The 22,351-nt window shown below is 44.5% G+C and overlaps 1 protein-coding gene across 1 annotated transcript in view; it reads right to left on the bottom strand.

Annotated features, from left to right (window-relative positions):
* The window catches only part of LOC144509097 (glycogen [starch] synthase, muscle-like), an 83,331-nt gene that overhangs the window by 23,983 nt on the left and 36,997 nt on the right, over window positions 1–22,351 (bottom strand). The window contains exons 6-11 of the mRNA XM_078237443.1: window positions 18,973–19,090; window positions 17,896–18,016; window positions 15,204–15,310; window positions 12,780–12,839; window positions 7,421–7,499; window positions 929–1,042 (exon numbers count right to left, since the gene is read on the bottom strand). Coding sequence (XP_078093569.1) covers window positions 929–1,042; window positions 7,421–7,499; window positions 12,780–12,839; window positions 15,204–15,310; window positions 17,896–18,016; window positions 18,973–19,090 — 599 coding nt within the window. The remainder of the gene's footprint in view (window positions 1–928; window positions 1,043–7,420; window positions 7,500–12,779; window positions 12,840–15,203; window positions 15,311–17,895; window positions 18,017–18,972; window positions 19,091–22,351) is intronic.

The raw sequence follows: 22,351 nt of genomic DNA, 5'->3' as shown, positions 1-22,351 counted from the left end.
AGAAATTGACACTCCCCCTGCAACCCGCAGCTGAGAGGCATCTATGACTCACGGGGATCTGTACCCATCCCATCTGCACGCTGTGTGCGCCAGCATCCATAGGTGACCACCACCATAATACCCTCTACAGCCCAGTACAGAGCCCACCACATTCAGGGGCTTGAAACATGTAGAACAGCTCTACATACCAAGTTGTGCATTTTTCCTGTGGAGAACACAGCCCTTGCCCCTCCTTGCAGCTGGGGTCCACCAGGCTCCCAATGATTGCTCCTGCTGTATGCCCCCTGTGCTTCTCCAATCTCCAAGTTCAGACTGTGAGATTCACATAGTCCCTGGACTGCCTATGATCTGTGACTCCTTTCCATTTTGGAGCAGGAATGTCTGTACTCTTTGACTCCCGCCTGCTGTCCTCAGGTTTATTTGGGACCTTGACATAGTTCCAGTTTCCAAAGCAGATGATGGACACCAGTAACCTTTACAAAGCACTACAGCCCCAACCTGTTTAGTGTTTATTCAACCCATTCCTCATGCCGTACTAACTGGCACCCAGCCCATAATCAGCCCATTCAATCCAATGCATCTATTATCTCAGCAATCACTTCTTTTAAGATCCTAGGATGACGTCCAGCAGGGTGAGAGATAAGTATCTTCAAAACATCATAAACCCTGGAGCTCCCTTCCTAATAGCACTGTCGGTATACCTACAGTGGTTCAAGAAGGCAGTTTACCACCACCTTCTCAAGGGGAACTGGGGATGGGTAATAAATGCTGCCCTACCTAGTAATGTCCACATCTCATGAACAGATAATGAAAATACACACAATCACAATATGTTGCTAGAACTAAAAGCCTCCAATGGAGTGGACAAATATTGAGGTAAGAGTTGAGAAGGCTTCAGTTGAAAAACGCACCCAGTCCAGTTCCTCACCTTTACTCGGTCGTTGGGATGGTTGAACAAACCTATCCGCCGGATTGTGTTCAGAATTGGATCCGTAGAGTCATCCAGCATGTTATGCGTACAAATTGGAGGCAATGAGTGGCGCTGAAAATAGAAAGAAATATAAACTTAAAGAACCACTGAATCTTACTCCAGAGATTAGTACATTTCCATCTTTATAAAATCTGCCAAATTTAAAATATAAGACAGAAACTTTTCAGGGACAGGAAGAAGCCATTCTGCCCCTAAGGTCTGTTTGATTTTTAATTAGTTCAGGGTTGATCTGTACCTCAAATTCATTTACTAATTCTTCACCCATGTACTAGATGTTACAAGGGAACGTGACGGTGCATTTGGATAATATAAACTGACCAGGGAGCCAGAATAGATTTATAAAGGATAAGTCATGTCTGATGAAGACAGTTTTATTCTTTTGTGGGGTAGATAGGGAGTTTAATTTTAATTATAATGACCACCAGAGGGCATTTATCAAAGTTCCACAAAAAGAGACTTCGCAAAATAAGGACTATTAAAATTCCAGGCAATAGCTAACTTGTCATAGATGGAGTAGGTTACTCCAATTGCTGGGATATTTCTAGTAGCGTTCCCTCAAAAGATCCTGGGGCCTCAGCTTTTCATTACATTTATCAGTGACTGAGTTGAGCTGCATAATCCCTAAAAGAAAAGCAAAATACTGCAGATGCTGGAAATCTGAAATAAAAACAGAAAATGCACGAAAAACTCATCAGGTCTGGCAGCATCTGTGGAGAGAGGATTCGAGTACAGGAGCAGGGATGTCTTGCTGCAGTTATGCAGGGCATTGATGAGGCCACACCTGGAGTATTGTGTCTTATCTGAGGAAGGATGTTCTTGCTATGGAGGGAGTGCAGCAAAGGTTTACCAGACTGATGCCCGGGATGATGGGACTGATGTATGGGAAGAGATTGAGTTGGTTAGGATTATATTCGCTGGAGTTTAGAAGAACGAGGGGAGATCGCACTGAAACCTACAAAATTCTACCAGAATGAGACAGGTAGACGCAGGAAGAATGTTCCCGATGTCCAGAACCAGGGGTCACAGTCTGAGGATACGGGGTGAACCATTTAGGACTGAGATGAGGAGAATTTTCTTCACCCAGAGCGTGGTGAGTCTGTGGAATTTGCTACCATAGAAAGCAGTTCAGGCCAAAATATTGTTGGTTTCAAGGATATAGCTTTCGGGGCTAAAAGGATTAAAGGATAAGGGGAAAGTGGGAACAGATTACTAAATCAGATGATCAGCCATGATCATAATGAATGGCGGAGTAGGCTCAAAGGGCCGAATGGCCTCTTCCTGCACCTATTTTGTATGTTGCTATGTCTATGTTTTCATGAGAGATGAGAGTTAACGTTGACTTCTTCTGAATGTGAGCAGAGAAACATTAACTGTTTCTCTCTCGAGAGATGCCGCCAAACCTGCTGCGTTTTTCCAGCTTTTCCTGTTTTTACATCTGATGACATTAGCAGACACATAAGAATGCCCCCTCCAAGAAATTCCCCTCCCAGTCACTGATCACTTGGAACTATATCACTAACTTGGAAATATATCACCATTGCTTCACTGTAATGGGGTCCAAATCCTGGAATTCCCTCCTCCCTAGCAGCACAGTGGGTGTGCCTACACCACATGGACAGTAGCAGTCAAAAAAGCAGCTCACCACCACCTTCTCGAGGGCAATTGGGGATGGTCAGTAAATGCTGGCCAAGCCAAAAGCACCCATATGCTGTAGATGGATTAAAAAATGAAGATAGATAGCACAGTAAATTATGGAGGTGAGAGCAGAAAGTTTCAAAGGGACATTATAAATTAAATGAATTAATAAACTGTGACAGGTGGAGTTCAAATGTAGGGAAATGTGTGGTTCTCCACTCAGAACCACACATGTACCACCCTCTGTGTAAAAATGTTGCTCTTCAGGTTCCCATTAATTCTTTCCCCTCTTAACTTAAACCGATGCCCTCAAGTTCTCGATTCTCCAACCCTGGGAAAAAGATTGAGTGCATTCACCGTATTCTTGCCTCTCATGATTTTATACACCTCTATAAGATCACCCCTCAGTCTCCTACACTCCACAGAAAAAAAGTCCTAATTTGTCCAATCTCTCCCTATAACTCAGTCCCTTGAGTTCTGGCAACACCCTTGTAAATCTCTTCTGCACTCTCTCCAGTTTAATAACATCTTTCCTATAGCAAGGCAACCAAAAATGAACACAATACTCCAGGTGCAGCCTCACCAACATCCTGTACAACCGCAACATAACCTCCCAACTTCCATACTCAATGCCCCGATTGATGAAGGCCAGCATGCCAAAAGCCTTCTTCACTGCCCTATCTACCTGTGACTCCACCTTTAGAGAACCTGAACTCCAAGGTCCCTCTGTTCCAAGAAACTCCCTAAGGTCCTACCATTCATGGTGAAAGTCCTACCTTCATTTGACTTTGCAAATTGCAACATTTCACACTTATCTGTATTGAACTCCATTTGCCATTTCTCGGCCCACTTCCCCAGCTCATCAAGATCCTGCTGCAATTTTTGATAGCCTTCCTCACCATCTACAATACCACCTATTTTAGTGTCATCTGCAAACTTACTGATCATATCTTGTACATTCTCATCCAAATCATTGATATAGATAACAAACAGCAATGGGCCCAGCACTGACTTCTGAGGCATACCACTAGTCACAGGCCTCCAGACGGACAAGCATCCTTCCACCATTACCCTCTGCTTCCTACCATCAAGCCAATTGTATATCCAATTTGTCAGCTCTCCCTGGATTCCATGTGATCTAATCTTCCAGAGCAGCCTACCATATGGAACTTTATCAAAGGCCTTACTGAAGTCCATATAGACTACGTCTACCGCCCTGCCCTCATCAATCTTCCAGGTCACTTCATCAAAGAACTCTTAACAAACTTGTAAGGCATGATCTCCCATGCACGAAGCCGTGCTGACTACTCCTAATCAATCCCTGTCTTTCCAAATGCCGGTATATCTCATCCCTCAGAATCCTCTCTAGTATTTTACCCACCACAGATGTTAGGCTTACCGGTCTATATTTCCCAGGTTTTTCTTTGTAGCCCTTCTTAAACAAGAGCACAACATTTGCTACCCTCCAGTCTTCTGGTACCTTACCCATGGCTAACGATGATGCAAATATCTCAGCCAGGGCTTCTGCAATTTCTTCTCTAGTCTCACGCAGTGTTCTTGGATACACCTGGTCAGGGCCAGGAGATTTATCCACCTCCATACATTTTAATACGTCCATCACTTCCTCTACTGTAATGCGAACTGACCCCAATGTATCGCCACTAACTTTCCCAGGTTCCCAAGTCTTCATGTCTTACTCCATGATAAACACAGAGGAGAAATATTCATTGAGAACCTTGCCCATCTCTCACAGTTCCACGCGTGTGTCCACTTTGGTCCTTGAGGGATCCTATTCTCTCTCTAGTTATTCTTTTTCCGATAATATACTTACAGAATCCCTTTGGATTCATCTTCATCCTCTCAACCACAGCCACCTCATGCACCCTTTTTGCCCTCCTAACTTCCTTCTCGAGTATACTCCTGTGTCTCCTGTACACGGTCAGAAGTCTCACAACACCAGTTTAAAGTCCAACAGGTTTATTTGGTAGCAAATACCATAAGCTTTCGGACCACTGCTCCTTCGTCAGATGGAGTGGAAATGTGCTCTCAAACAGTGCAAACAGACAAAATCAAGTTGCAGAATACTGATTAGAATGCGAATCCTACAGCCAGCCAGGTCTTAAAGGTACAGACAATGTGGGTGGAGGGAACATTAAACACAGGTTAAAGAGATGTGTATTGTCTCCAGACAGAACAGCTAGTGAGATTCTACAAGCCCAAGAGGCAAGCTGTGGGGGTTACTGATAATGTGACATAAATCCAACATCCCAGTTTAGGCCGTCCTCATGTGTGCGGAACTTGGCTATCAGTTTCTGCTCAGCAACTCTACGCTGTCGTGTGTCGTGAAGGCCGCCTTGGAGAACGCTTACCTGAAGATCCAAGGCTGAATGCCCGTGACTGCTGAAGTGCTCCCCCACAGGAAGAGAACAGTCTTGCCTGGTGATTGTCGAGCGGTGTTCATTCATCCGTTGTCGTAGTGTCTGCATGGTTTCCCCAATGTACCATGCCTCGGGACATCCTTTCCTGCAGCGTATCAGGTAGACAATGTTGGCCGAGTTGCAAGAGTAGGTACCGTGTACCTGGTAGATGGTGTTCTCACGTGAGATGATGGCATCCGTGTCGATAAGCGTAAGCGTTCAGGTAAGCGTTCTCCAAGGCGGCCTTCACGACACACGACAGCGCAGAGTCGCTGAGCAGAAACTGATAGCCAAGTTCCGCACACATGAGGACGGCCTAAACCGGGATGTTGGATTTATGTCACATTATCAGTAACCCCCACAGCTTGCCTCCTGGGCTTGTAGAATCTCACTAGCTGTTCTGTCTGGAGACAATACACATTTCTTTAACCTGTGTTTAATGTTCCCTCCACCCACATTGTCTGTACCTTTAAGACCTGGCTGGCTGTAGGATTCGCATTCTAATCAGTATTCTGCAACTTGATTTTGTCTGTTTGCACTGTTTGAGAGCACATTTCCACTCCATCTGACAAAGGAGCAGTGCTCCGAAAGCTTATGGTATTTGCTACCAAATAAACCTGTTGGACTTTAACCTGGTGTTGTGAGACTTCTTACCGTGTTCACCCCAGTCCAACGCCGGCATCTCCACATCATGGTCTCCTGTACACCTCCAGGGAATCCCTTGATTCCAGGTGCTTTATCTGAGCCATGCCTCCTTCTTTTTCCTGGCCAAAACCTCCCCATGTTTTGTCCTCTACTGCCAGCCTTGCCCTTCACCCTAACAGGAACATATGGATCCTGAACTTCAGCTATTTCACTTTTGAAGGCCTCCCACTTGCCAAAGGTCCCTTTGCCCTCAAACAAGCCACTCCAGTCAACCCTTGCAAGCTCCTGTCTAATTCCATCAAAATTCGCCTTGCCCTAGTTTAGAACCCGTGGGCCAGTTTTGCCGTATCCATAACTTTAAAAAAATTAATAGAACTATGGCCCCCCACCATCACCTCAGTCACTTGCCCTGCCTTATTTCCCAAGAGTAAGTCAAGATTTGCCTACTTGGAGGAAGTGGATGAGGCAGGGATATTGACAGCATTTGGGCAGGTACATGGATAGGAGAAGTTTAGAGGGATATGGGCCAAATGCAGGCAAATGGGGTGAGCTTAGATGGGCATTTTGGTCGGCATGGACCAATTTGGGCCTAAGGGTCTGTCTCCATGCCATATATTCTGTGATTCTAAGCAGTAATGAGTTGATTTTCAGAATGGAAGGAACTGTTCAGTTATATTTCCCAGGATTTGGTGTTGGAATCACTTCTCTTTCTGATACATTTTAATTACCTGGACTTGCATGTCACACATAATTTCAAAGTTTGTAGATGACACAAAACTTGAAACTGTAGGAAGCAATGAGGAGTGTAGTGCCAGGTTTCAGGAGGATAAAGATAGATTACTGAAACGGAAACATATGACAGGTGAAATCTAACCCAGAGAAACATTAAGTGATTTGTCCCTGCAGCCAAATCCATTAGAACCGTAGGGTGTAGGCCAGCAGGTCCCTGGGTTTGTCACACTTTTGTCCGTTAAGTTTCTCCAATTCTTTTCCTATCCTGATATTATTTTCCCAATTTCCTCACTCTCTTTAGCCTCTAGTTCACCATTTAGAAAGAATGTCAAACCCTTCGTACAGAGGAGATTTACTACAGATCTGAAAAACCTCAGTTACCCAGAAAAACAACAGAAGCTGCAGGTAACTTTAGAGGGTGGCACGATGGTTAACGCTGCTGCCTCACAGCGCGAGGGACCCGGGATCGCTTCCCAGCTTGGGGTCACTGTGTGTGCGGAGTCTCTACGTTCTCACCGTGTCTGCGAGGGTTTCCTCCGGGTGCTCCACTTTCCTTCCACAGTCCAAAGACGTGCTGGTTAGGTGCATTGGCCATGCTAAATTCTCCCTCAGTGTATCCAAACAAGCGCCAGCGTACAGCGACTAGGGGATTTTCACAGTAACTTCATTGCAGTGTTAATGTAAGCCTATTTGTGACACTAATAAATAAACTTTAAAGAAGAAAGAGTTTGTGGGTGATTGAATATAGATGTTCAAAATAATGAAGGATTTTGATGGGGTAAATAAAGACAAATCTGTTCCAGTAACAGAGGATCATTACAATGGGAAGAAAATTTAAGATGATGGCAAGAGGTGAGGAGAATGGAATCGATTTGTGACCTTATTGTGAATTAGATAACAACTTGCAAGACTGTGGAGAAAGAGCTGGGTAACAGAATTAATTGGACAGACCTTATTTTCTCTCCTAACCTTGCGGTATCTTTTACTAGGTATTCCTCACCTGGGTAGAGAGCAGGGCTCTCTTCATCATAATGAAATCCTCTTGGTCAATCATTCTATTCACTTGTGGTAACTCTCCACTGCACTCAAACAAAAAGAAAGAAGCAAGAAATGAGTAGTCCATTCAGCCTATCAAGCCTGCTCCTTTCACACAGCCTCAGAGAGAAAGAGAAAGAGAGAGAAAGAGAGAGAGAAAGAGAGAGAGAGAAAGAGAGAGAAAAAGAGAGAGAGAGAGAGAGAAAGAGAGAAAAAGAGAGAGAGAGAAAGAGAAAGAGAGAGAGAAAGTGAGAGGAAGAGAGAGAGATTAACTTAATTTGTTATCTTAACAAGCGCCATTACAGTCAAGCAGCTTTTCGGACTAACTGATTGGCCAAATGTCCACCTGTTCACTAGATTCCTACAATCTGCAGAAAATGATGTCATCACCTTCTGAGCTCCCACCTCTGTCTCAACAAACCCTCTCACCTCAAATCTTTTTCCCAATCAGATATTTATGCACCTCTTCTTTGACTTTTTTTCCCCCAATTTACTTCTACATTTGCATTAGATAAGTGAGCATGAGATAACAGGATGCCATAGAGAGTTAGAACAATTTGCACTGAAGTCCAAGATGCATCACAGACAAAAATTGACACTAAGCCAAAGAAGGGATATTAGAAGAAAAGACCGAAAAGATTGGACAAGGAAGTGAGTTTTAAGAAGTGTTTTAAAGGAAGAAAGGGAGGTACAGAGCCAAAGAGATTTAAGGAAAAAATTCTATTGCTTTAGTCCTAAATGTCTCAAGGTTGGATGAAAGGATGGAGAGATACAAGAGGGCAGGGGAAAAGAGAGACAAACTTCTTCCAAAAGGGGACATCACAGTGGCACAGTGGTTAGCACTGCTGCCCCACAGTGCCAGAGACCCGGGTTCAATTCCTGGCCCCGGGTCACTGTCTGTGTGGAGTTTGCACATTCTCCCCGTGTCTGTGTGGGTTCCCTCCGGGTGCTCCGTTTTCCTCCCACAGTCCAAAGATGTGCAGGTCAGGTTGATTGGCCATGCTAAATTGACCCTCATGTCAGGGGATTAGCAGGGTAAATATGTGGGGTTACGGGAATGGGGTCTGGGTGGGATTGTGGTCAGTGCAGACTCGATGGGCCGAATGGCCTCCTTCTGCACTGTAGGGATTCTATGATTCACGCATGGTTGATGGGCTTGAGGAGGTTATAGAGAGTGGAGGTGTATGGAGACTGGGAACTAATCTCGATCTGCACATACAGAGATGATAGAACAATGAGACTTTGTACAAGATATGATTTGAAGGTTGGGTGGGAAACCTCAGCATTAATCCTCAGAAAATCATTGATGGGAGATTTAAAGTTAGATGGGTGAAATTTAATTAAGTCTTTGGGGGCTGGCACATTGCAGGAGGGGGAGACGTTGGGAGAAATGGCAAACGTACCCACATCAGACTCGCAGCATCAGGGAAAACATTAAGTTGAGGCCGGGAAGGGCCCAATCTGGGACGTCAATTGGGATCATTAATAAGTCACTTGATACTAATGAGTCCACCGTAATTTAGTGATGGTCCAGGGATTATATCGGATCCATGTGCCTCCCCCTGGCCTCCTGGAGCAAATTAGCTTTGCCTGTGACATCATAGGGGACATTCCTCATTGACAGCATCTAGTGCCTGACGGAGGCACTCAGAATCAGCACCCACTGAGAGCCACCGCAACCCCTGACTGTCTGACACCCACTGTGAGGGGGTTACCGTCAGTGGGACCAGAGGATCCCACCAGTGGTAACGGCAGGAAAATCTGGCTGATGTCTGTTTTTAAAGCCAAGCAGCCCATCTACTTTTCTCAGTAGCTTTGTCCTGCTACCTTCAAATAATTATGTAAAAAACCCAGTTCTCTCAGTCTCTCCTCCCAGTTTAAAACATCAGTTTCATTGGAACTCTGCTGGCAATTTTGCACCCGCTTTTGCACCAGCAAGGACGGTGACGCGGACACAAAATACCGTCAGAGTCGGAAACCGAGACTCTCACAGGCGAGATCTCACTTCCCGATTTTCCTCACCGGTGACGTAACGAGGTTCTCGCCGAGAAAGGGTTAGGGAAGAGGGACATGTCCAGCCAGTGCCCAGCTACAGGTTGCTAAAGTGGCAGGCCCTCTAGGGAGCCCCATTGGAGGGAGGTTCCCATTACATTTGGCAGTGCGGGGGGTGTTGAGCCCACGTTGTGGGGGTGGGAGGAGGGGGGTGTTGAGCTGATGTTGTGGGGGTGGGAGGAGCCCTCGATACCTTTGTGGTTGTTGAGGTGGGGGGAGGGGGGGTGGGGGGGGAGAGGAGTCTGCAGAGAGTTTAACCTCTTTTCTGATCAGGGTGCTCTTTAAGAGTGGCACTCCGGTCTCTGTGGAGCTCACCTTGCTGGCTCTATCAGACCCCACCACACCAAGTGACAGTGTAGACTAAATGCCCAATGTTTTTTGTCTGAGTGGCCCAAGGTCTGGTCTTAAAACTCGGCTGCGCATCTGGAGAGATACACGCTGGCTTTCAGTCAGAGGCTGACACTCTGGCAAATGAGGAGACACAATATGTAGAAATGGGGGAGGCAGTGGAGTAGTGGTATTGTCACTGGATTAGTAATCCAGAGACTCAGCAAACTCCTCTGAGGATCTGGGTTCAAATCCCACCACAGCAGACGGTGAAATTTGAATTCAATAAAAATCTGCAATTAAAAATCTAATGACCAACCCTTTATAGAAGGAAATCTGCTGTCCTTAACTCAAAGTTTGAGTCGAGCAGACCAACAATCCCCCAGCCCCCTCTCAGTTCCCATCACCTCCAAGCCACCCGTTCCCACTGAACTTAGCTTTCCACTCTGAGCTCCCCAGCCACGCACAAAGATATCAAAAACTTCCCATCCAATCACAATAGGTGAGCCTACTGGCAGTCAGTACATGGTGGGACCAGCCTGTGATTGGCTGAGTGGGCTTTGAGAAGGTTTGCAGTTGAACTGTGACCTGCCTACGTACTTGAAGAATGTGATGGGCCAATAAACCTGCCTCAAGGGTTACACCAGGCCACTCCACTGCGGACAGTTCTGGATGCCACATTCAAGAGAATACAGAAAAGATTCATGTTGATTTCTGACAAAGTCATCCAGAACCTACTGTTCCCTCGCCACAGATACTGTCAGATCTCCTGAGATAGTCCAGCATTTTCTGTTTTGATTCGTGAGATTTTTTCCAGAGATGAGGAAATAGATTGGAGAAGTTAGGACTGTTTTCCTTGGAAAAGAGATGGTTGAGAGATTTGATAAAAGTGTTCAAAATCATGAGGGGTCTGGGCAGAGTAGACAGGAATAAATGTTGGCAGAAGGATCGAGAATGAGAGGGCACAGATTAACAACATGAGGAAAACTTTTTCACACATCAAGTGGTTAGCATGCGTTAGGATGTGGAAATCAGTTCCACAGAGACATTCATCAAAAGACAAGAACTAGGAGCCGGAGTCGGCAATTCAGCCCCTGGAGCCTGCATTCAATACCATTATGGCTGATCTCATCACAGCCTCAACTCCACTTTCCTGCTCATTTCTTACTAATTAAAAATCTGCCACCTCTTCCTTCCATGTACTCAATGTCCCGCATTCACTGCACTCTGGGGCAGTGAATTCCACAGACTCACAACCCTTTGAGAGAATTAATTTCTCCTCATCTCTATTTTAAATCTGCCACCCCTTATCCTAAATCTATGCCCTCTTGTTCTAGATTGCTCCACAACAGGAAACATCCTCTCCACATCTACTTTGTCAAAGCCCTTATCACAGTACAGTGGCACAATGATTAGCACTGCTGCCTCGCAGCGCCAAAGACCAGGATGAGATTCCTGGCTTGGGTCACTGTCTGTGTGGAGTCTGCATGTTCTCCCAGTGTCTGCGTGGGTTTCCTCCGGGTGCTCCGGTTTCCTCCCACAGTCCAAAAGACGTGCTTGCTGGGTGCATTGGTCACGCTAAATTCTCCCTCAGAGTACCCAAACAGACGCCAGAGTTGGCGACTAGGAGATTTTCACAGTAACTTCATTGTCATGTTAATGTGAACCTACTTGTGACACCAATAAATAAAGTTTATCTTGTATACCTCAATTAGAGTTCCTCTCATTCTTCTAAACTCCAGGGAGTATAGGCTTAAACTGCCCAATCTCTCTTCATAAGACAATTCCCTCATTTCTGGAATCAACCTCCTCTGAACTGCCTCCAGTGCCATTACATCCCTCCTCAAGTAAGGGGACCAAAACTGTACACAATATTCTAAGTGCGGTCTCACTAATGCTTTGTATTGTAGCAGCAACACTTCACGACTTCTGTATTCTATTCCTTTAGCAATAAATGCCAAGATTCCATTTGCCTTATTACCCGCTGTACCTACATACTAGTTTTCTGCAATTTATGCATGAGGACACCTAGATCCCTCTACATTGAAGCTTCTCTCCATTTAGATAATTCACCTTTATTTTTTCCCAACCAAAATGGATAACCTCACACTTAAATTCCACCTGCCCCATTGACTTAACCTATCCGTATCCATTTGTAAACTTCTTATTTCATTTTGATAACTGAATACCCCACCTATTTTAGTGGCACCTGCATCATTCAAGAGGGAATTGGCTTGTTACCTGAAATGGAAGAATGTGCATGGCTCAAGAAGGCGGCATCAGGGTAAGTTGCTCCAATCGAGAGCCAGCACAGAAAGATGGGCCAAATTGCCTCCTTCTGCGCTGTAACAATTCTGTGATTTTGTGAAGTCTGAAGCTATTACACAGCATTGGCTGGGAATTCCACTAACTAATACCTGAGGTTTAGCGCCATGTCCTTGTAGCTACAGGCAATGCTGACCTTTGGCACTGCAGGTTGGCAGAGGTTAACAATTACCATTTCAACAATTGGAAAATAATGTGGGGTGCTCGGCTTCTCAGTCACTTACTGGAAGACTATTTTAATGTTGCTCCCTCACCCTTTGCCATTCAATAAATCGACAAAAGTGGCTAACAGGTTGAGATGGTTTCTGAAACTTCTGAAAAACATTTATATATTTTGCTAATTCAGACAGTCCCCGTTAATTGTCCATTTTCTTCTACATTTCACTTGCGTGCTAAACGGTATGTTCAATGGAACCATCCAAATTTGTTCATGAACCAATTGAGTTTACTGCAGAAAACTGGGTGCAAAGAGTCAGTTTAAAACCAGGAGGGTTTCCACCTTGGCCAGAATGGAAATCGAGGCTGTCTTTCTTATAACAGAGATGTTTTACTTCATCTTAGCTCTTGTAATCTATTCTCACATTAACCTGCTTTCATCACTCATGCATGACAATACTTACACCAACAAGGATTCATACAGCTTCCTCCCAAATTTCTCCCTCACGGTGTTTGCTGTGTCCCTGGAGGCAAAGGAAAAGCAGGCAGAGGTTGTCAATCAAACAGTATATAGCGTTAAGTATTTCCACAAGAAACTTTGTGTTACTTACATTGTACCATTGAAGCATGCAATCCCTACAGTGCAGGCACAGGCCAGTCGGCAGCAAGCATGGCCCGGTAAATCCTGCCCCCAAAGTCTGAAATCTACCCTTTGCAGAAATGTCTCATGCTGGACACACTGCAATAATATAGCACACATTTTATCATTTACTAATGAGAGTGCATTTGTGTGGTGAACCATTGTTGGTTCCCACCAGGTAGTGCTGAGCCAGGGTCTGGCCAGTACTATGAGTCTGTATATATGTTACTGTTGGGGTTAGGGTTGGGCTGTTCTACATGTTACTGTTGGGGTTAGGGTTGGGCTGTTCTACATGTTACTGTTGGGGTTAGGGTTGGGCTGTTCTACATGTTACTGTTGGGGTTAGGGTTGGGCTGTTCTACATGTTACTGTTGGGGTTAGGGTTGGGCTGTTCTACCTGTAATATAGTTCTTATGGTACATCCCAGTCAGGCTCCGCCTCCTGGGAGAGGTATAAAGGTCACTGCTCTGTCTGGGACCCTTTAGTCTGGGATCGTGTATTATATATGGTAGCTCTGTTGTTGTAGTCAATAAAAGCCTTTATTTCCCCGAGTACCTCTAGCCTCGTGAGTTATATCGCGCATCAATTTGTTCACAGGCCTTTCTGCCATAGACTGATTTGAGATGGAGAGAGGAAGGCAGTAACTAACCCTAACCCAAACCCCATCACCGTCCATCCTAAATCCACCCATCAAACTCAATATGGGGCAGATTACAAGATTCCACCCAAAGAATCTACAAAGCGACATAGATATGTTGAGCCAGCAGACGGAGTATAATGTGAGGAAATGGGAGGTTGTCCACTTTGATCACAAGAATAGAAAGCAGAGGGAGAGAGACTGCAGAATGAATCATAGAATCATAGAAACCCTACAGTGCAGAAGGAGGCCATTCAGCCCATCGAGTCTGCACCGACCACAATCCCACCCAGGCCCTACCCCCACATATTTACCCGCTAATCCCTCTAACCTACGCATCTCAGGGGCAATTTTAACCTGGCCAATCAACCTAACCCGCACATCTTTGGACTGTGGGAGGAAACCAGAGCACCCGGAGGAAACCCACACAAACACGAGGAGAATGTGCAAACTCCACACAGACAGTGACCCGAGCCGGGAATCGAACCCAGGACCCTGGAGCTGTGAAGCAGCAGTGCTAACCACTGTGCCACCGTGCCGCCCTTACAATGCTGCATTCATGGAATCTGAATGACCTTGTACATGAATCACAGAAAGTTAGCATGCAGCAAATAATTTGGAAGGCAAATGGAATGCTGACCTTTAGTGCAGAGGTGCTGGGCATGAAAGAAGAAAAGGACAGAACTCTGTCCAAATAGACTGTTGCATATCACTGAACATTGTGAAACCTACAATCAAACCTTGTCAAATGATTCCCTGCCTGTGAAACACAGGTGCTACAAACCCCACTGAATGAAGTCCAAAAATGACATTATGCATTACAGCAGGAGGGTGGGGCCCAAAGCAGTAGGGAGACAGAAGAGAAGGTTGAGGACAGCACAGAAGTTAAAGAGAGTATATTAAGTAGTAAAGGCAGTGTCAGTAATCCTAGTACCCGACAGATCAGGCAAAAGCAGAGCAGAGAAGGGAAGTCTAGATTAAACTGCATTTCTTTCAACTCAAGAGGCCTGACAGGCAAGGCAGATGGGTACATGGGACTGGGATACTATAGCTATGACTGAAACCTGGCTAAGGGATGGACCCAGGACTGGCAGCTCAATGTTCCAGGGTACAGATGCTATAGGAAAGATAGAACGGGAGGTAAGAGAGGAGGGGGAGTTGCGATTTTGATTAGGGAAAACGACACAGCAGTACCGAGAGGGGACATATCTGAGGGTTTGTGCACTGAGTCTATATGGGTAGACTTTTGAATGGACCTAACTTGCATTAAGTTGATCTTTCTCTACACCCTAGCTATGACTGTAACACTACATTCTGCACTCTCTCCTTTCCTTCTCTATGAACGGCATGGTTTGTCTGTATAGCGTGCAAGAAACAATACTTTTCACTGTATACTAATACAGGTGACAATAATAAATCAAATCAAAGTCAAATTTAAAAACTAAGAAATAAGAAAGGGGATATCAGTTTGATCGGATTGTACTATAGGTCCCCAAAGTCAGCAGAAAATTGAGGAGCAAATATGTAAGGAGATTACAGATAGCTCCAAGAAAAACAGTCAGTTTATATGCTGGATCTACTGTATAAGTTCGTTCTGATGTAGCTACTCACCACAGCTGTTTACGAACTGCTTGCCCTTTCAATGTCTCCACGTTGAAGTTGTTGGTTCGTGCAGGCATGATGAAGAATGCAACCACTGTTATACGACTTTGATGAGCCTACAACAAGAGGAGGATTTTTTTTATAGTGCGTCATTTTCATAAAACCAACAAGAAATTAAAAGACAGAAGCAGAAAATGCTGGAAAATCTCAGCAGGTCTGACAGCATCTGTGGAGAGAGAATAGAGCCAACACTTCAAAACAATCATATGTTATGTTTCTCACTAGCTTACTCTCATATTCTATTTTCTCTTTCTTTATTAGTTTTATTAGTTTCTGTAAACTGTCCTGGCTTGAGACAATTCACACCTCTTTAATCTGTGATTATCCCTCTCTCCACTCGCACTGTCTGTACCTGGAAAGACTTGATTACCTGTAAAGACTCGCATTCCAACCATTATCTTGCAAAAGTGTCTTTGTCTATATATGCGTGTTTGTGAACCCAACTCTCCATTCATCTGAGGAAAGAGCAGCGCTCCAAAGGCTCGTGCTCCCAAATAAACATGTTGGACAGTAACCTGGTGTTGTGAGACTTCTTATTTTGCCCACCCCAGTCCAACGCCAACATCTCCACATCATAGAGAATGAGATCAGTATAACAGTGAGAAATAATCTTGGTTCAGAAAACCAAAATGTAGAATCAGCTTGGGTGGAGATAAAAAAGAGCAAGGGAAAGAAGTCACTGGTGGGGGCAGGTTTCAGGCCCCCTGACAGCAGTTAAGCAGTAGTAAAGAGTAAAAATCAAAAAATAATGGGGGCTTGTAACCAAGGTATTCTAAAAATCATGGGCAATTTTAATCTTCATGTAGATTGGATAAATCAAACTGGCAAAGGTTGCCTTCAGGATGACGTCATAAAGGATGAATGATCTCAAGGCAAAAGATTATCCAGGCAAGAGTGATTATAACATGATGAATTTTATTTTTCAATTTGTGGATGAGAAACTTGGGACTGAAACTAGTGTTGTAAACTTTAATGAAGGCAATTACAAGGATGTGAAAAAAGAGTTGCAAATAGTAGACTGGGGTGTTGGATATAAGTTTTTATTCAATGAGTATGACTATGGGCCCGATTTTACCAAAATGTCACGCCCGTTTTCGGGCGCGAAATCGTGGTAAAGTTGGGCGTCGGGCCTAAAACGCAGTCCAGACCCGACCCAAGGCCAATTGCGCCTTTACCAACGGCCAATCCGGGCACCGATCCGGCGCGCGCCCGAATCGGCCAGTGGGCCTATTTAAATGCATTTGCATGCATTTAAATCGGCATAATGAACCCCGCGCCCAACTTACCCAAGGATTCCCATTTTACGAGGCTCCGATACGATCGGCGCCCGCGCATTTACCGTGTTGCTAAATTCAAGTCCGATAGGGCTTCAACTCAGCAACTGAACGGCCGAATCGCCCCCGAACACCCTTTGCGGACCGCCCCCGCGAACCACCCTGGCAGCCCACCCCCCGCCCCCCCCCCGATCGGACCACCCTGGGACGCAGGCCCCGCCAGCAGCAGCCCCCACCCCCACCGGGACCGGACCCCCCGGGCCCCCAACCTACCTTGATCACTGGTGTCCGTCGAAAGCATCTTGCGATCCTGGATCCTGGCCTTGCACCGGGGGTCCTGATGGGTGGGATGACGTCTCTTCACTGGGGAAAGTCAAAGGCAGCACAGACAGCAGTGCTGTCAGCGCTGCCTTTAACCTTCGCACTCGGGCGCGCTGAGTGCTGTCGGCCCCGAACTGCACATGCGCAGTTCGGTGCTCCGACAGATGTAAATGCGCAAGGCCCCGCCCACTGGACCGTGCCGAAAAAAGGCGTATGGGGGTGCTGGAGCGCGGCTGCCGGACGCGCGTCTGATTTATGATCGCACCCGGCACTTAGAGCCGATTTGGTAAAATCAGCCCCTATGTCAAGCTGTTGGTGGGACAGCTCTCCCAATTCTGGTATCCAGATACTGGTGCAGTAGATTTGGTAAGATCATGTGGGCCAGTTGATGATGGGTGGTCAGTCTAATTTTTTTTTTACTTTTACCTTTCTGTAGTGTTTAGAGTGGGCCAGCTAGCCTATTTCAGAAGGCAATTAATGAGTCAATCACGTGGCTGAGAGTCTTGAGTCACATGTCGGCCAGACTGGGTAAGGATGGCAAATGTCCTTACCTAAAGGACATTAGTGAACCAGATCGGTTTTTATGATAATCCCTTGTTACATGATCGCTTTTTATTCCAGTTTCATTATTAAATAATTGAATTTAAATGCCTGTTGCCACTTGAACTTGTGTCCTTGATGCATTAGTCTAGGCCCCTGATCTCCTGATTTGCATGAAGCATTGTGCTAATACCACCAAGCTCAGCAGTGATCATGATGCTGTCCTCAATATTTTGATACTCAACACACACTAAAGATCCAACTTTGAATTTTCCTGCCCTGCTCTGATCAGAGTCTGTTGCTTTTGAGCCATGACTTCATAGAGGATTATGAGTTGTCGTTGCATTGAGCAGTAACCTCTCTTTAAGAACAAAAATTCCTAAAATAACAAAATTAATTACGGGGCAGAATGAACCACAAACCGTAGCAGCCAACAGAATCTCTTCATTCTCCAATTGCCATCATAATAATACATATAGAATGTGAAATCAGAAAGGTTATTTTACCCGGAGAAGGTAGTTGAGACGGGCTAATGCTTCCAGGAATACATCTGCACCTTTGTTGGTAAATTCATATCGCCCAGCAGTGAAGAAATAGACAGTCTTATCCAGATCAAAGTCCAAATGACTAGAAAGAATCAAGATAAAAACATTTAAAAGTTAATACCCAATACTTACAGAGCACAAATCTAGGGTATACCTCCAAGATAAGGCCAAAGCATAAGCTGTAAAGATATGATTAAATAGCTGAAACAAAAGCAATATATGCTGAAAGTACAGAATTAGCAGAGGTGAGGAATACAGATGCACAGGTCCTTCATCAGAACTCAAACATACATTTCAATAGAATCAGAAAAAAGGGAAGGAGAGATGAGAGCCAATCCTGATGAGATAACCTGTGTCTAACACCAATAGATGATGTCACATGAGACAGTGAAAAAAGTCAAAGCCAAGAAAGAGTTGAAAAGATGGACTGGAAGTTTGTAGACCGTGCAGCTGCACTAAGGAGTCATTACCCTTGTTGCTGCCTGCTTTAATTTTCTGGGCCACTGCCTCTATCTTATTTTTCCAGCTATTCCCATTTTAATTTGAGGCCTGATTTACACTGTTGGAAATCAACCTTTAAAATTTTGGGACAATGGGTTAGAGCTATGAGGTAGGTGAACAATAGGTTTACTCAGCTGATACTAACAATGAGAGAGTGTGTAAGTAGGGCATTGAGGAGAGCAGGAGGATATAACAGAAGTTTTCAAAATTAAGGAAGAGCTTGATAGATAGAAAGTGAGAGATTATTTAACAAGGGGCAGAAACCTACATTAATACTCAAAGCCTAGTGAGGAGGCTGGAGGTTTTCATATAATGATTTACAAAAAGAATGCATTACCGCAATAACAATTAAAGTTTAATCAATCATGACATTTCACAAAACTAAATAAATACAAAGAGAAAAATCTTAACAGATACGGAGGGAGGGAGAATAATGCAATTCAATGCCTGCTGTTTAGCAGGAACTGTGCCAATAATTGGCACAGTGTCACACTAAACTTTTAACATAAATCTGACTAAAGAAACTCCTCATCGTACCCATAGAAATGACCCCTGATGAACTCCTGAATCCGCATCTTGTTCTTTGAGTGCAAATTCTGAATCTCATGCACAGCAGAAAATTTCTTTAAATTCAGTCCATTTGGAGTCACGACATCTATGGAAAGAAAATGGGACTGAATATTGAGGGGTTCGACACTCTGAAGAATAATTAACTGAGTCACTTGTTACCTTGGCGATCCTGTGAAGGACTTTCACAATTCAGTTACTCTGTACCTGGAGTAATGCCTTTGACTACACAATTGGACACTGGAGCCAACCTGTACCCCGGGAGCAAATCACAGGGAGCCAATCTCAAGGCTCTTATATACCACAGGGGTGAAAGTAGAAACAAACAAAGACAATCTAATGAAGATATACCTTGAAGGAAACGGCATTGGAATGTTATAAAGTAAATAATGGTAACATGCTGTGAGGGTCAGCTGACCTGGTAGACAATGTAACCAATGGTAAAATGATGTGGTCAGCTGACCCGGTAAATATAGAAAGCAGACGGGGTGAAGCCCAAGTGGTGGTGGAATGAAGTTTCTTTATTAAACATTTACATTGATTTAATTTGTGAAGTTAGTTATTTTATTGCGTGCTGGAGTATTCTTACCGCTGGATGAACATCGGTAGCAGAGGAAAACCCATCGTAGCTTGGTATTTGTTTTGTAAGGCCTGAAGAGGTGCCACAGACTCCGGACACAACCATGGCAGAAGGTAAAAGCAAACTTGCATTGTTTGATTGTCCCCCTGTATTTTGGATGCTTAACCATACCAGCAATGGAAGGCAGAGGTGGAAATGTGGACCCTTGTCAACACAATACTGAAGAAAAAGCAAGGCATGGCCTTAGCTTTGTCACTTCTGGCTAGAAATAAGATAAGAAGCAAAGTGTTTTCTGATTGGACTGCAGATGCCCTCAATGAAAAAAGAAGGGTTACAACCTTACAAGGGGCGGCAGGGTGGCACAGTGGTTAGCACTGCTGCTTCACAGCTCCAGGGTCCCGGGTTCGATTCCCGGCTCGGGTCACTGTCTGCGTGGAGTTTGCACATTCTCCTCGTGTCTGCGTGGGTTTCCTCCGGGTGCTCCGGTTTCCTCCCACAGTCCAAAGATGTGCGGGTTAGGTTGATTGGCCAGGTTAAAAATTGTCCCTGAGATGCGTAGGTTAGGGGGATTAGCGGATAAATATGCGGGGGTAGGGCCTGGGTGGGATTGTGGTCGGTGCAGACTCGATGGGCCGAATGGCCTCCTTCTGCACTGTAGGGTTTCTATGATTCTATAACCCCTATTGCAATATCTAGATACGTTTTATCAAAAAGATATGTTTTTGAGAATTATGAAGGGTGGGTGATTTTTGATAGGATTAGGAGATAAGAAAACCAGCCCATGGAGGAAAATATCTTGGAATTCGATAAGGACCATAACAGGCTAATGAAATTTAATTTGGAGATTCCAGATGCGGTATTAACCTTTAAGTTGTTGAACTGTGTATGTCTGTCTCGGATGGACAGTCTTCTGGTAATGACTGGAGTACAATTTAAGGGAACAGAGCCCCTCTTTGATCAAATGGTAACATCATTAAAAAACATTTTTGGGAAACAATCTTCCCCACCACTTTTTTCAATTCAGATCAGAATGCGATAGCTCCCAGAGTAGAGGATTCAATGGTAGCTCAGCTGCATGCTCGACCGAATGGTGCACACAGGTCCCCAAACAGAGACAGTTACACTAATAACACACCTGATGTTGAAACTGGATATAACTGCTTTGACAACGAAGAAGACACACGTGGGAGGGTGATAAAAGACATTCAAACTGAAGAAATGGTAAAGGGATGGTGAATCACTGTTCCCAATGCGATTCCCCATATCACTACATAATGAATCGTCCAAAAAGAAGGAATTGCGTCTTTGAAGCCACACATGAAACAGAATATGTAGAAAGTGACAGTGATGAAGATAAGGGCCATGAATGCATTGCTTTGGTCACAGAAAATTGAGCCCAGTAATGAGTGTACTGATGATAAACTCTTGTAACTGTGCAGTGTTGGAAAGTTGATGAACATCAACCGTCTAAGGCTAAGATTGGCTAATTTGCTAATAAGGGTCCCTTGATCATAAAGACCAAAAGAAAGTTAAAGAATGTGACAATTCCACCTGTTTTTGATTTGGAGATGATAATACTTTAACTTCTTCCAAAAGGGTGGTACTCCCCTGTAGAATTGCAGGAATCAGCTTGTTCATTAGTACAGATGTTGTTTCAAGTGACATGCCTTTGTTATTAAACAGGACTGCGATTGAAAAAAGCACAGATGACTATTGATTTGAAGAGTGACAAAGCTGTGGTATTTGGAAGATGTGTAGATCTGCATTTTGAGGTCAGGCTACTATTGCCTTCCCTTAAGTGAACTGAAAATGTCTAACCAGAGGATTCATGATGCATTAGTGTCAATTACAGACAACAGTTTGATGGACAAAAGGAAGATTATTTCGAAATATCATAGCAGTTTACTCAATCAGCACCAGAGACTGAAAGCACGGCTTCAGGATGGAGGTGTGCTGGATAATGGCTACAATGATCTCATAGAGCAAATATCAGTCCAATGTGAGATTTAGACAAAATATAGAAGGATGTATTTTTTCCAATCATGAGTCTACCATTGGCTTGGGAATTCAACAAAGTAGTGGCAATGGATTTGAAGATTTGGGGGGATGAAGAGAAAGGCATCTATTTACTACACTTGGTGGACATGGCCACCTGGTTCAGCATATCTACAGTGATTTATAGCAAAGATGATTGTGGACAAAATGAGGACTTATTGGATTGGAACAGGGTTGGAAGAACCGTCTAAATTCTTAATGGACAACAGAGGTGTGAATTTGCAAATGATGAGTTCCAAGATATGAGTGAAAATTTAAACACTGTGGATATCCCGTTTTTCACTGCGGGCCGCGTTATCCGCTTTTTGCGGTGCGATGTGACAGGCGGGTGTTTTTCAAATTTTTTCTCACTGCGCATGTGCGGTTCAAAGCTCCGATCGGTGCCGCAGCGTTTTGGGCACGATAAGCCCCGCCCACAGTGCGATTCAGACTCGCGATTTGTTTTCAGGCTGAGAACAGATTTCCAAATCAGATCTGAATTGCGCCCAGATTCAGCACTTAGAATGACAATGGTAAAATCAGGCCCCAAGAGTCATCGTGTCATAGAGGTTTACAGCATGGAAACAGGCCTTTCGGCCCAACTTGTCCATGCCGCCCTTTTTTTTCTAAAATCCTAAACTCGTCCCAATCGCCTGTATTTGGCCCATATCCCTCTATACCCAACGTACCCATGTAGCTGTCTAAATGCTTTTTAAAAGACAAAATTGTACCCGC

Source organism: Mustelus asterias, chromosome 21, assembly GCF_964213995.1.
Source record: "Mustelus asterias chromosome 21, sMusAst1.hap1.1, whole genome shotgun sequence".
Classification (NCBI taxonomy): domain Eukaryota; kingdom Metazoa; phylum Chordata; class Chondrichthyes; order Carcharhiniformes; family Triakidae; genus Mustelus; species Mustelus asterias.
Note: the sequence above shows the minus strand (reverse complement) of the source record. Positions and strands in the feature narration are given on the sequence as shown.